A 14,858-nucleotide genomic window follows, 5' to 3' on the forward strand; every position below is an offset into this window, starting at 1 on the left:
GTTGCTGTGATATTCTGTCTTCCTGTGATACCAGCACTGTTTCCTAGGACTGGTATCGATTAACAGGTTAATTTAGAGCGTCACGGGCTAGTTCCGTTCGGGGCTAGTTCAGGGCGTGACACAATAATTGTTGGTCAAATACTTTTGTAGTTGAATCTTGAAATATGTCACGCCTTATATTATGGGATAGAGAGGGTAGAGGCTTATTTTTAAATTTTTATTAGAGGAAGGTTCAAAATTTTTTTAAAAATATAGATACCAATATCACTGACGTTTGAATGGTACGTTCGTTCACCATGGTGCTGTTTCGATGGTTTCTGATAATTTCCTATACCTGGCTAGCTCCATGCATGAACAGATTCAGTCTTTTTTCTTTTGGATGGAAACGTTAATGAATATTGAAATGGAGATGATGACTCCATGAAGGCTCAAATGGCTCATATTTACACTGTCAACACCTATTGACTTTGATTAAAAAAAACGCCTATTTGACATTGGTGATCTGATCCTGGTTTTAAACTTTTTATATAAACCATACATCGAGAGCCTGGAGTTGCATGGATTGTGTTGTGTAATCTCGAGGAAGAAGATAACCATGGTCATTAATCCACTCACTAACAGTAGCATAATCATGGGAAGTCTGGCGCCAATGCAACTGCTCGTGCTCTGCTTGATCTCCGTGACGACGTGCGCCGCCGCGCACGGCCTCCGGCGAGGTCTAGACCAGCAAGGCATGCGCGGCCGGATCCTCGCCGACGCGACGGCGGCGCCGCCAGGAGGCGCCGTCGTGCCCCTGCACTGGTCCGGTGCTCGCTACGTGGCGAACTTCACCATCGGCACGCCGCCGCAGGCCGTGTCGGGGATCGTCGACCTCTCCGGCGAGCTCGTCTGGACGCAGTGCGCGGCGTGCAGGAGCAGCGGGTGCTTCAAGCAGGAACTCCCCGTGTTCGACCCGTCCGCGTCGAACACCTACCGGGCGGAGCAGTGCGGCTCCCCGCTCTGCAAGTCCATCCCGACGCGCAACTGCTCCGGCGACGGCGAGTGCGGCTACGAGGCGCCCTCCATGTTCGGGGACACCTTCGGGATCGCCAGCACCGACGCCATCGCCATAGGGAACGCCGAGGGGAGGCTCGCCTTTGGGTGCGTCGTGGCGAGCGACGGCAGCATCGACGGCGCCATGGACGGGCCTTCCGGGTTCGTCGGGCTGGGGAGGACGCCGTGGTCGCTCGTCGGCCAGTCGAACGTCACCGCCTTCTCCTACTGCCTGGCGCCGCACGGCCCCGGGAAGAAGAGCGCGCTGTTCCTCGGCGCCTCCGCGAAGCTCGCCGGCGCCGGCAAGAGCAACCCGCCGACACCGTTACTCGGCCAGCACGCGTCGAACACCTCCGACGATGGCTCGGACCCCTACTACACGGTGCAGCTGGAAGGGATCAAGGCCGGCGACGTGGCCGTCGCGGCGGCATCCAGCGGCGGCGGCGCCATCACCGTCCTGCAGCTCGAGACCTTCAGGCCGTTGAGCTACCTGCCCGACGCCGCGTACCAGGCGCTCGAGAAGGTTGTCACGGCCGCCCTCGGCTCGCCGTCGATGGCGAACCCGCCGGAACCCTTCGACCTTTGCTTCCAGAATGCGGCGGTCAGCGGCGTGCCGGACCTCGTGTTCACGTTCCAGGGCGGCGCCACGTTGACGGCGCCGCCGTCGAAGTATCTTCTCGGCGACGGGAACGGGAACGGCACGGTGTGCTTGTCCATCCTGAGCTCGACGCGGCTGGACTCGGCTGATGATGGCGTGAGCATCCTGGGAAGCTTGCTGCAGGAGAACGTCCACTTCCTCTTCGACCTGGAGAAGGAGACGCTCTCCTTCGAACCTGCAGACTGCAGCTCACTCACCTAATGGCTGCGAGATTTGCTCCGGTCCAACGAAAAGTACTTCGAGGTACCAGTATCTCATTGTACTAAATCGTTTTTAATCGTTGGATCTAATTGGACAGGATGTGCATTGTTAAATCCAACGATCGGAAACGATTTGGTACCGTAAAGTATCAGTATCTTAAGGTTCTTTTTATTGGACCAGAGCAAATATCAATGGCTGCTGCTTCTTCCTGGAAGCATATATATGGTGATTGATATATGTACACATGTATGCAGTGAGGTGTGTGTGTGTTTGTGATTATTGCCAGAATAAACGCAGCTATAGACGGCATGTGCTGCGGTATGTTTTACTGTGCTCTTCAATGTGTCACTCACTCACCTGCGTGTGCTTGTCATCATAGGCTGATATGATGTCAGTTATATGTGAATGTGAGTGCAGACAATATCCAGTCCTGATCTGGAGTTCATGTATCTAATGGTTCATCAAATGGATTCATTTTGTCTAGCGTAGTTTCCTGTGGCAGAAATAATGCTATGAATGCTGTTCTGTAAAAGTAAACATACCATACCAGTGGAGTGCATACAGAGTATGGCTTCATACCTCAATTTCAAGTGGTTATACATATTAACAGCTTCAGAAACAAACAAAAAAATGATTATTACCGCAGTCAACCCTAACACACAGAAATCAGTAATCAAACCTTTAAAATCAAGCAGGTCAAGTACCACATGGTCTAAAAAAATTGAAACACAATTGTAACTTGTAAGACATCTTTTCACGGCATTTTCGCATATTATCAGGAGACTTTGTTTAAGATATATAATCTTGCCTTATGACTACTGCACGGTAAGAACAAATATGACAACTGGAAATCTTAACAGCAACATAAGGATATGTTTGACAAAGACACCTTGCATTCTGAAACACCCATGCACTGGTGCATGGATGCTCAGACAAAGAACTTCCACAAAAGCCGCATCACACTGCCCAACTCGAGGTAAATAATCACCTATATGTAGCATGGAGAGTGATCACAAATAAACATAAAATTATTATGGTGACATCAGACTTAAAAGTACAGGAGCAGAGGCATTGTGAAACATGGTACTCCCTCCGTCCAGGATTATAAGGGATTATTCCCTATTTGGCACTCATTAAGGAAGAGAAAAAAAATGCATCTAGTAATATGTGGAAGTACACATTGGCACATTAAATAAGCTGCAGAATGTACTTATTTGGAGTAAACTATTGCTTTTGGCAGGAAAAAGAGCATCAAAGGACAGTGACTTGATCTCTGCTGTACTGGATAACCAAAATCCCCTGAATCATGGACAAACCAAGGCGCCATTATCCACTATAATTGTGGCCAGAGGGAGTACCTTTGTTGCTCGGAGAAATTTTCCTTTCAAGAAGACTCGAAAGAAGAATATGTACGCTTTATAGTGCCCAGGTTTTAGCAAAATGTCAAGAAATTTGATCAATTTTAATCATACTACAGACATGTGAAAATACCATATGGGCAAAAGGATAGTGGTTCAACAATTCTAACACAAGGATCTAAAAAGTAAATGAACAGATTCACTCAAAAAAGAGTGCTAGTAAAAGTATGTCAAGCTTGCTTATTACTGTACCATAAAAAAATTGCACGGATCAAAGTGACAAATAATCAGCCTTCAGGGTTCACGCAGAGATGGGTTACCTTTACCGCAAGGTTGAGCAAAGTGAGTTCAACTAACAGATATGCTCAAGAGTGAGCGATTGCCATATAGCGCATAGAAGTTTTATTTGCACCAGTTTTTAGTTTGAAAAACGACTACTGTAATAGTGTAATTTTTTTTCAATATTTTTGTAGTATTTTAAAATATCCTCGTAAGTGGAGTACTATATCTGTCCGAAAATAACTTTATTTTCACCCATCCTTAATACATACCAATAAAAAATAAAAAAATACTCCCTCCGTGCCATTTTAAGTACAACCATAAGTTTCCGTGTTCAATTTTAATCATCCGTATTATTTAATTTTTTAAAAAAAATAAAAAAATAAGTCATGCGTAAAGTACTATTTATATTTTATCATCTAATAACAATAAAAATATTAATCATAAAAAAATTCAAATAAAACGGACGATCAAAATTGGACATATAAACTCATGGCTATATTTAAAATGAAGCGGAATCCTCTAATATAAGGTCACCCCCGACGTGGTCACTGACAAGTGGGCCCGAGAGCGGTGGGGGTCCAACTCTGACTTTATGTCAGAGAATCCCAATCCGCTTAAAATGGGATGGGTGAGTACCAATAGATCCTCAACTTTATCAAATCCTTTATCTAGTCTAACCACACACCCCACCAAAAGTACAGTGACTGATTGGAGAAGCCGGCTCCACTTGTCAGTGGCGTGCAGACGTGCAGTAGTGCAAAGAATCCCCATCACTCTATCTTACATAAGGTGTAAGATATAAATCATATTTAAAGTACTTTAAGTGATAAAACAATTCGTGATAAAATAAATTATAATTACATAATTTTTTAATAAGACGAATGGTCAATCATGTTAAAAAAAAGTCAACGGCGTTACCTGCTTAAAAACGGAGGTAGTAAGTCTTAGAGATTTCCCTTACTCCTAAATTTCCACAACAGGAAGGGTAGAAATAAATAAATTATATCCTTACCAAGACCAACATCAGTGACGGTTGAACGATAGATATGTGCAGAGTTGAAGCTTAATTTCGTCTCAATGGCACGCAGTTTCGCTGGTTTCTGAGGAATATCCAAGGTAGCTCCATGAACGTCAATGAATATTGAAATGGAGAGGATGACACCATGAAGGCTCAAGTGGCTCGTAATTACAGTGTTAATGCCTCTTGAGAAGGTTTACCTTTTCGTTTACAAAGTGAAAATCGTTTTTCATTGGTTTATCGAAAACCTAAAAAAATTGACGACTTTCAATCAGTACGGTATAAAAACATGCTAATAACGACAAACTGATAACCAGCGATCTCATAAAAATTGATCAGTTTAAGGTTAAACCCATCAGTTTCGTGAACCCTGACTCATGGTGACTTAGAGCATGTTTGAGGAGCTTTAAATTCTGAGAAACAGATGTTTGGTAGCCAGCTTCTGAGAATCTGGAAAAGCACTAAAACCCAGCTTCTCCAGCTTTTGGCTTCTTAGTTCATTTTTCAGAATATGTAACTACAGATTCTCAAAAGCTGTGGACTGTTTGAGGCAGCTTCTAGCAGAAGAAGCTCCCTAAACAGGGCCTTAGTCCAGGACTCCTTGTTCTTATATAAGCCCATGCCTCGAGTCTCGATTTGTATAGTGTGATTTGGGGAAGAGGAAGATAATCACGGTCACTAATCCTCTCATTAGCTAACTAACAGTAGTCATAATAATCATGGGAAGGCTAGTGGCAACACTAGTGCTCGTGATGTGCTCGGCGGCGTGTTCGCTCGCGCGCGCGCACGGCGGCGGCCTCCGGCGAGGTGTAGAGCGTGCCAACATGCGCGGCCGCCTCCTCGCCGACGCGGCGGCGGCCGGAGGCGGCGGCGGCGTCGTGCCGATCTACTGGTCCCAGCCGCTCTACATGGCGAACCTCACCATCGGCACGCCGCCGCAGCCGGCGTCGGCGATCATCCACCTCGCCGGGGAGTTCGTCTGGACGCAGTGCTCGCCGTGCCGCCGCTGCTTCAAGCAGGATCTTCCCCTGTTCAACCGGTCCGCGTCGTCCACCTACCGGCCGGAGCCGTGCGGCACGGCCCTGTGCGAGTCCGTCCCGGCGAGCACCTGCTCCGGCGACGGCGTGTGCAGCTACGAGGTGGAAACCATGTTCGGGGACACGTCCGGGATCGGCGGCACCGACACCTTCGCCATCGGGACGGCCACGGCGAGCCTCGCCTTCGGGTGCGCCATGGACAGCAACATCAAGCAACTGCTGGGAGCTTCCGGGGTCGTCGGGCTAGGGAGGACGCCGTGGTCGCTCGTCGGGCAGATGAACGCCACGGCGTTCTCCTACTGCCTAGCGCCGCACGGCGCGGCCGGGAAGAAGAGCGCGCTGCTCCTCGGCGCCTCCGCGAAGCTCGCCGGCGGCAAGAGCGCCGCCACGACGCCGCTCGTCAACACCTCCGACGACTCCTCCGATTACATGATCCATCTGGAAGGGATCAAATTCGGCGACGTGATAATCGCGCCGCCTCCGAACGGCAGCGTCGTCCTGGTCGACACCATCTTTGGGGTGAGCTTCCTGGTCGACGCCGCGTTCCAGGCCATCAAGAAGGCGGTGACGGTCGCCGTCGGCGCGGCGCCGATGGCGACGCCGACGAAACCGTTCGATCTCTGCTTCCCGAAAGCAGCTGCGGCGGCGGGGGCCAACAGCAGCTTGCCGTTGCCGGACGTCGTGCTCACGTTCCAGGGCGCCGCCGCGTTGACGGTGCCGCCGTCGAAGTACATGTACGACGCCGGGAACGGCACGGTGTGCCTCGCCATGATGAGCTCGGCGATGCTGAACCTGACGACGGAGCTGAGCATCCTGGGAAGATTGCATCAGGAGAACATCCACTTCCTCTTCGACCTCGACAAGGAGACGCTCTCCTTCGAACCAGCGGATTGCAGCTCACTCTCCTAATCAATGGCTGCTGCTGCTTCTTCTCTCAGGAAGAAGTTCGTGTGCTTAGCTAGTAATAGTTGGTGTGTGCTTTTGTGGACTTTTTATGCTGTGACTGCTTTAGTAATCGGTGTGTGCTCCTGTTTTTATTAGATCTTGTGTTTTCATGTCTCGTTGAATTGATGTAATAATTAACTGTAGCCTTTGAGTAAGGGCCAGGATTCTATCTCATTACCTAAAAAGTTTTTAGCTAGTAACAGTAGTTAGCTTTGCTGTTCAAATTGGCCATATATTCATGTTTATTGTCAGAATAACGCTGCCAGTGCCAGTCGGAATGAGCTGCGGCATGCTTATTTTTGCTCTCCAGTGTAGCATTGTCCAGTACTCCATTAAGTTTCTCTGTTCATTAATACACGACACCATTCAGTTTTGAGAATATTTTGTTTTTTTTTAGAATTACACGTACACTTACAACGCACGCGCACTCACCCCTATGAACACACGCACGCAAACCCTACCCCTATGATACCACTGAAAACACAACGCCATTAAATTCTGGAAAATTCGCTCTCATGGGGAGTCAAACCCAGAACCTCAGGTGCTACTGAGGCTCTTGTAATCACTAGGTTACAGGCTCTTTCGCGAGAATATTTTGATTATTTGTCTTAATTTAAATTGTTATATGAATTTAAAAGATATAAATTATGCTTAAAAGTATCTTTCATGATAAAATAATTTTAAGAAATAAATGTTAATTACTTATTTTTTTAATAAGATAAATATTGAAACATATGTCTAAAAGTCAACTGTCTAATATATTAAAAAAAGGAAGCATTTTTCTGGATGAAACTCTATAGTGTATCGGTTTCACACCTGCTTTACACGAAGAATTTTAGAGCGTTTTGGTATAAATTGCCTACGAGATTTTATAAAATTTGTGTGTTCCAAAGAAATCCTCTTATATTGATACATGGTTTCACCTGCGCTTTATCGCTCTTCTATTTTGCCGTATAAGAGTATTGTTCTTGTGTTGATTTGGCCCCTATAGGCTGACAAGGGCGCTGACTAAATGAAGTGGGCAGGGTGATAAGAATTAAGAATACAACAGTTGGAAAAGAGGCAAAGGAATTAAGAGGAAGCAGAACATAAACGGCGGGATCTGGTGTTCGCGATGAGTATTTGTATTCACTGGAGTCCGATCACAACTACTACCACTGATCACTAGGCCCATGTTATTACCAACATGCGAGATAAACATTGCGCATGTCCTAACTGAACTTTTTGTTGGGATCGGTAAAAAAATGCTCAATAAATCAACCAACCTCAACAAATTTAAATTTTTATTATATAAAAATTGGGAAACTGTGCGTTGTAGTTGTAGATGGTCGATTACTAGTCTAAAAATGATAGAATTGAACGCTCCTTTCATTTGTTAATTTCTCTATAATCAGAACTGTTCAACTTGAGTTGCTAACAAACACAAATCTCAACCATGTAATTTTTAAGAAAAACAAGCTGGTTAACCGGCCAGCTCCCACGAGTTGAGTTTCGTTATAAATTTATGAGTTGCTACGAGTATTTTTAACCTTTTCCAATAATGGTTTGGAAATATTCCAGCAACTTACTATCGAAATTTAACTTTTGTGACACATCACTCTCTTTTTTTCGCCTAAACGATACCACTCTGGCACTATATACACCACGCATAATATAAGCCTCGACAATGGCTGTGGCGTGGTACCAACACCATATTTGCCACACCGTTGATTTTTGGAAAAACTATTAGAGGTTTATTTTTAAAATTTCTATTAGAAGGTTCACTTTTTTTAAAAAAAAATATATCCTTATTGCATAAGTGACGTTAGATTGATGTATCAGTTCAGGATTGAAGCTACCATTTGAGTGGTTTCTGACAATTTCCTATATCTAGCACCATGATCAGATATCTAACAAACGCTACTGAATCCCATTTTGAGTTCATGAATATTCAAACTGATGGAGATGATGACTAAAAAGTGGCCAGTAATTACAGTGTCATTGTCTGTCTTAAATCTTAATTGGTCCTGGTCATTGCATGAACCAGCTATAGCCCCTATATAATCACTATTCACTACCACCGATCGTGTGATCTTGAGGAAGAACATAATCACGGTAGCTAATCCTTCCCTGTCGAAGTAACCATGGGAAGGCCAGTGGCAACACTGTTCGTGCTGTGCTTCATCTCTGTGACGGCGTGCTCGCTCTCGGAGCAGGCCACGCGCGGCCGCCTCCTCGCCGGCGTCGACGCGACGCCGCCGGCGGCCGGAGGCGCAGTGGCCGTGCCCATCTACCTGTCGTCCCAGGGGCTCTACGTCGCCAACTTCACCATCGGCACGCCGCCGCAGCCCGTGTCGGCGGTCGTCGACCTCACCAGCGAGCTCGTCTGGACGCAGTGCACGCCGTGCCAGCCCTGCTTCGAGCAGGACCTGCCGCTGTTCGACCCGACCAAGTCGTCCACCTTCCGTGGGCTGCCGTGCGGCTCCCACCTCTGCGAGTCCATCCCGGAGAGCAGCCGCAACTGCACCAGCGACGTGTGCATCTACGAGGCGCCCACCAAGGCCGGCGACACGGGCGGCATGGCCGGCACCGACACCTTCGCCATCGGGGCGGCCAAGGAGACCCTCGGCTTCGGCTGCGTCGTGATGACTGACAAACGCCTCAAGACCATAGGCGGGCCCTCTGGGATCGTCGGGCTAGGGAGGACGCCGTGGTCGCTCGTCACCCAGATGAACCTCACGGCGTTCTCATACTGCCTGGCCGGGAAGAGCAGCGGCGCGCTGTTCCTCGGCGCCACCGCGAAGCAGCTCGCCGGCGGCAAGAACAGCTCGACGCCGTTCGTCATCAAGACCTCAGCTGGCTCTTCCGACAACGGCTCGAACCCGTACTACATGGTCAAGCTGGCAGGGATAAAAGCCGGCGGCGCGCCGCTCCAGGCAGCGTCGAGCAGCGGCAGCACCGTCCTGCTCGACACCGTCTCGCGGGCGAGCTACCTGGCGGACGGCGCGTACAAGGCCCTGAAGAAGGCGCTGACGGCCGCCGTCGGCGTTCAGCCGGTGGCTTCGCCGCCGAAGCCTTACGACCTCTGCTTCCCGAAAGCAGTGGCTGGAGATGCGCCGGAACTCGTGTTCACGTTCGACGGCGGCGCGGCATTAACCGTGCCGCCGGCGAACTATCTGCTCGCCAGTGGGAACGGCACGGTGTGCCTGACGATCGGGAGCTCGGCAAGTCTCAACTTGACCGGTGAGCTTGAAGGAGCGAGCATCTTGGGAAGCTTGCAGCAGGAGAACGTCCATGTCCTCTTCGACCTCAAGGAGGAGACCCTCTCCTTCAAGCCTGCAGACTGCAGCTCCCTCAACTGATGAATGAACGAACGGCTGCCGCTTCTTTCTGGAAGCACCTCCTGCATTAGCTTTGCTGTTCAGTTCAAGCATCAATATATATGTCAGGTGTTTGTGTGTGTGTGTGTTGCCAGAATAACGCAGCTAGGTGGCATGGCATGTGCTGCGGCATATGTTGTGCTCTGCTCCTTAGTGTCCAGCATTTTCCTTCCTGAACCTATGTGCTTGTATCAGTTTCATGTCAATGCAAATAATACCCAGTGCTGATCTGGAGTTCGTTTTCATTCCCCGTTGAAATGGTTCATCATATAGATCATTGTGGCAGAAATAATGTCCTAATATAATGTCATGTGGTTTTGTATAAGTTACCATACCGGTACAGTAGAGGGCACACAGAAACATGACTTCGTACCTCAAACTCAATTGGCACATTTTAACAGCTTCAGAATCCAACTGCTTATTCTGCTCAACCATAACACCCAGAAAGACCTTCAAAATCAAGCAGGTCAAGCATACAAATGGTTTTAAAAAAAAAGTTGAAACATAATTGTAAGACATATCTGTTCACAGCATATTCGCATATTGTCAGGAGACTTTGTTAAGATATTTAACCATGCAATACTGAACGGCTAGAACAAATATGACAAGTGGAAATCTTAACAGTAACATGAGGATACGTTTGACAATGCCACCTTGAATTCTCTGACAAACTTCTTCCACAGAAAGCCGCTTCACACTGCCCAACTTGTGCTAATTAATCAAGTAAATGTAGTCAACTAGACAAATGGAACTAACAATTTTAACACAAGGATTGTGAAGCAGTCATGGATGTACACTGTAGTTTATCTCTGTTGACATTCTCATGAGGACATCAGACCTAAAGTTTTTTAAAAAAAAAAAAAAACTAAAGAAGAGGCAATGCAAAACAGGGTTTAATGAGTTTATCCTTTCTTGCTCTGAGAAATTCCCCTTTCAACAAGACTCAAAAGGAGAACAATATATGAACAGTATAGTGCTGCAGGTTTAACAAAATGGAAAGAAAGTTGATCAATTTTAATCATAAATACTATCAAATGTGCAAAAGGAGCATGGTAACTCAAACATAAGGATCTAAAAATTTGGTTAACAGATTCACTGAATAAGAGTGCCAATAAAATATGCCATGCTTGCGATTAACACTTACTGTACCATACAATTGCACAGATTAAAGTGGCAAACAATCAGCCTTAAGAGAAGTGAGTTCCACTAACAGATATGCTCAGAGGGACAGCCTTGGCCCATAGAAGTTTTATTTTCACTGGTTTGTAGTTTGAAAAATGAAAACACAGACTACTCTAATGGTCTAATAAACCAACAACAAGCCCACACAATTTGTCCTTCTCTATAGGAGATGTTCCAGAACTTCCATCTAAAGTTGATTAACAGTTTGTAAAGAAAACCAACTCACAGGGTGTGCAATGAAGTGTGAAATACTAAACGAAGCTAACAAAATGTCACAGTTCCAATTGCACAGAAAGTATCAATGTGACTAAGCATAGAGCTATAGTATAATGCATTGAAACAACCTTTGCATTTTTGGCATAATCTTCTTTCTGTCATTGTATTTGTAAATTTCTAACTGTGTGCTCAACTATACATGATGCATCTGTGACCTGTATGCAAGTATTAGATATAGCTAGAGAATCACACAGATATTACATCTTACTCAATCGCTATCCTTATGCAGCATAGTTATTGCTATGAAGTGATGCAATTGTGCCCATTGGTAGAACAACTATGTTGAAAAAGGATAGTAGTACAGTTAAGCTTCAATTTTGCATTTTATATACATCCTAGACTTATACAAGCCAGAAATTTGAATGTTCAGTGGACCAAAAAGAAACGTTAAGCATGTCATAGCAGCAATAGACATGATTCAGAAAACATTTGTGTGTTTATAACACAGAATATCTCCAGCTGCAAACAAAAAAGGATGACTAGTTCTTAGCATTCCATAATCTTCCCTCTCCGACATTTTGGAATCACTGTTTTCAGTTGTTGCCTAGAAACAGTATACAACACACCAGCTCGGCTTGCCATTTAGCCCAAAAAGAAAAATAAAAAAGGCAGTGTTGTTCTAAGATGCCCATTGGTAAGAAATATGTTGACGAAGGATAGTAGTACAGTTAAGCTTCAATCTGGCATTTTCTATCCATCTCGAACTTATCCAAATAAGAAACTTGAAGGTTACGTGGACCAGAAAGAAACACTAAACATGTCATGGCAGAAATACAAATAATTCAGAAAACATTTATGTGTGTGTAACAGAGAGAATACCTCCAGTTGCAAGCCAAAACGATGACTAGTACTTAACATTCCACAATATATCCTTAGCTACATTTTGGAATCACCATTTTTAGTTGTGATCTAGAAAAGATATACTCAGCTGGGCTTGTCATTTAGCCCAAAAAAAAATAGAGTGGTTCCCTTCTGCTTCGTTTAGGGTGTACGGTGCATTCTTCTTTTCTATGAATGGGGCCATTTACTGTACCATAAAATTACACAGATCAAAGTGACAAACAATCAGCCTTTAGAAGTTCAGGCAAACATCGATTACCTTTACTGCAAGGTTGAGCAAAGTGAGTTCAGCTAGCAGATATGCTCAGAGGGAGAGATTGCCATTAGGCCATAAAAGTTTTATTTGCACTAGTTTGTAGTGTGAAAAATAAAAACACAGACTACTGTAATAGTGTTATAAACGAACAACGATAAGCCCTGTTTGTAGGATATCTTTCAGAACTTTTAATCTAAAGTTGATTAAAAGTTTGTAAAGGATGACTAGTTTTTAGCATTCCAGAATGTTTCCTCTCCTACATTTTGGAATCATCATTTTCAGTTGTTACCTAGAAACAGTATACAACACAACAGCTCGGCTTGCCATTTAGCCCAAAAAGAAAAGGAGAAAAAGAGTGTTGTTCTAAGATTCCCTTAAATTACATTCTAAGGTTGAGGAATCCAACTATGGATTCTGGCAAGCGACCAAAATGTTGAAGCGATCAAAAGAACACCCCTAATTCACAACAATTCCTACTTACCCCTGTATTATACTGGACCAAAAGAACAGGGTGTGAGAACACACCTGCTTCAAGAACCCAATCAATCAAATCCTCTGTTGTGACTCGATCACCAATGCATTGAGCATGATGTGCAAGATCGCATCATACACATCGCCGTCATAATGCATTCCATCAGCCGTGCATTGCTGCCCACACCCCCGGGAGAGCTTTCCTACATCAAGCAGTAGGAACGGGCCACCGTCGCGCTGCAAGAGCCCCCTCTGCTCGACCTCAAGGTCGTAGGCTTGCAGAATGGTGTCGTTCATGTGTACTTTCTTGGCATCAGTGTTGAGCATGTGGTTCACCAGCAGCGGCAGGCCGAGCCAGAACATGTGCGGCGGCGGCACGGGGAGCGGCGACCGGAGCGACTTCGCCGCATCGACGACGGACGCCAATGCGTCGCCGTAGCGAGCGGCGTCCGTGACGTGGAGCATGTGCCAGAGGCCGGATCCGAGGACGAGCACGTCCGGTGTGCGCGGCGCGAGGCGGAGATCCTCGTGGAGCAGCCGCGTGAGGTTGCTCTCGAAGGGCGCCCAGACGAAATCGACGGAGATCCCCCTCGCAGGGACGGTGGCGCGGTAGTCGCTGTGGCGGCGGAACAGCTCCGGCTCCGCGGCCGCCGCGGCGGCCGGGTCGAGCAGGAGGCGGAGCAGCGCGAGCACCAGCAACCTCGCCTGCGAGTCCCCGGCCACCATCACCCACGACCCATTCAGCAGCAGCGACGCGTCGTCCCGCGACAGCCGCGCGAGGCCGCAGGTCGACGCCAGCGACGGCGGCCACGCCCACGCCCTACCGACGCCCGATTCCCCACCCGCGTCCGCCCATGACACGCGGTGCAGGAGAGGCACGCACGAGGAGGAGGTGGCCGAAGACGACGACGACGACGAGATGGGATGGGGGTGGAAGGATGCGGCGAGGAGGAGGTGCGGGAGGGAAGGGAGGTAAGGCGAGAGGTGTACCCCGACGGCGAGCGAGACGAACAGCGCCCCGGAGAAGAAGAGCACCTTGTTCCGGCTGAGGTGCCACCCGGCGAGCCCCATGGGGACGAACAGCACGACGCACGCCGCGACCACGCCCGCCTGCGCCGCGGCGGAAACCATCGGCCGACGGGGCCCGACGCCCCGCCACCAGATCTGCTCTCGGAGGCGAGATCGCGGGAAGCGAGCGAGCGATCGGTGGAGCGGCAGGCAGCGAGGCGTGGAGCGGAAGCGAGAAGTAGGGGAGAGGAGAGGTTGGTGGGGGGAGGCGGGCGGCGAGGTGGGAGCGGGATGGGAACAGCGGAGCGGCAAGCGGCAGGTGCGGGGTCTCCCTCCCTCCCTCCCTCCCTCCCGGCGTCGGCGCGTCGCCGGCAATCGTCGGTGGCGGGGGTGCGCGCGCCGCCGTGGATCCACCGGCGTGGTTGGTTTCACACCGCGCCGATTTCGATTGCTTCGGGGAGAGAGAAGGTGGGGATCAGTGGATGGATGGATGACTTCTGTTCCATTAATCACTGCTGTTCCCTCCTGCTTCGTTTAGGGAGAATCCTGATAAACAATTTGAGATGGTCAAATCCAGATGCCTTTACCCATATTTGAATTCTGGTGTTATCAGCGGTAAATTTAAGTTTTGAAAGTCAATTTTAAGTTGATTTTGAGGTTTTTAAGTGTATATCAATTACATTTCTCAATATTAGCTTCTAAACTGCTAACAGGTTGAAAAACTATTCATAAATTATTTTTATTGTTTCGTTTATTTTTTAAGGTAACTTCATTTATTTTTTCAATAACGGTGACAGTATCAATAATAATTTTGTTAATCTCAACATACGACTATTCAGTCTATGGAAATGCTGAGTAGTACTCCTATGTGCAATTGTAATGACAAGTGTGCGTGTTACTGTGTTTGAAAAAAGAAAACAATATGCAGGTAGAAT

General features: G+C 47.4%; 4 protein-coding genes across 5 annotated transcripts; 3 read left to right on the forward strand and 1 right to left on the reverse strand.

Annotated features, from left to right (window-relative positions):
* Positions 1–604: 604 nt before the first annotated feature.
* Positions 605–1,891, forward strand: LOC127753495 (aspartic proteinase nepenthesin-1-like). Its single transcript, XM_052278978.1, has one exon. It carries the CDS (start codon positions 632–634, stop codon positions 1,889–1,891), a length of 1,260 nt encoding a protein of 419 aa, XP_052134938.1. The 5' UTR covers positions 605–631.
* A 3,344-nt stretch (positions 1,892–5,235) lies between these two features.
* On the forward strand, positions 5,236–6,564 carry LOC127753425 (aspartic proteinase nepenthesin-1-like). Its single transcript, XM_052278910.1, has one exon. The coding sequence runs from the start codon at positions 5,269–5,271 to the stop codon at positions 6,493–6,495; it is 1,227 nt and encodes a 408-aa protein (XP_052134870.1). The 5' UTR covers positions 5,236–5,268; the 3' UTR covers positions 6,496–6,564.
* A 2,090-nt stretch (positions 6,565–8,654) lies between these two features.
* LOC127752782 (aspartic proteinase nepenthesin-1-like) lies at positions 8,655–9,872 on the forward strand. The gene has a single exon (XM_052278190.1). The coding sequence runs from the start codon at positions 8,655–8,657 to the stop codon at positions 9,870–9,872; it is 1,218 nt and encodes a 405-aa protein (XP_052134150.1).
* Positions 8,799–14,494, reverse strand: LOC127752783 (protein ALTERED XYLOGLUCAN 9). Of its 2 annotated transcripts, none has more exons than XM_052278191.1 (2): positions 10,264–14,494; positions 8,799–9,913 (listed from the first exon to the last, which is right to left on the reverse strand). In XM_052278191.1, exon 1 carries the CDS (start codon positions 14,044–14,046, stop codon positions 12,991–12,993), a length of 1,056 nt encoding a protein of 351 aa, XP_052134151.1. In that variant the 5' UTR covers positions 14,047–14,494; the 3' UTR covers positions 8,799–9,913; positions 10,264–12,990. The 2 variants fall into 2 exon arrangements, with proteins under 2 accessions (XP_052134151.1, XP_052134152.1); XM_052278192.1 differs by lacking the exon at positions 8,799–9,913 and adding an exon at positions 10,037–10,186.
* Between the last annotated feature and the right edge of the window lie 364 nt (positions 14,495–14,858).

Source organism: Oryza glaberrima, chromosome 10 (genome assembly GCF_000147395.1).
Source record: "Oryza glaberrima chromosome 10, OglaRS2, whole genome shotgun sequence".
In the NCBI taxonomy this organism is placed as follows: domain Eukaryota; kingdom Viridiplantae; phylum Streptophyta; class Magnoliopsida; order Poales; family Poaceae; genus Oryza; species Oryza glaberrima.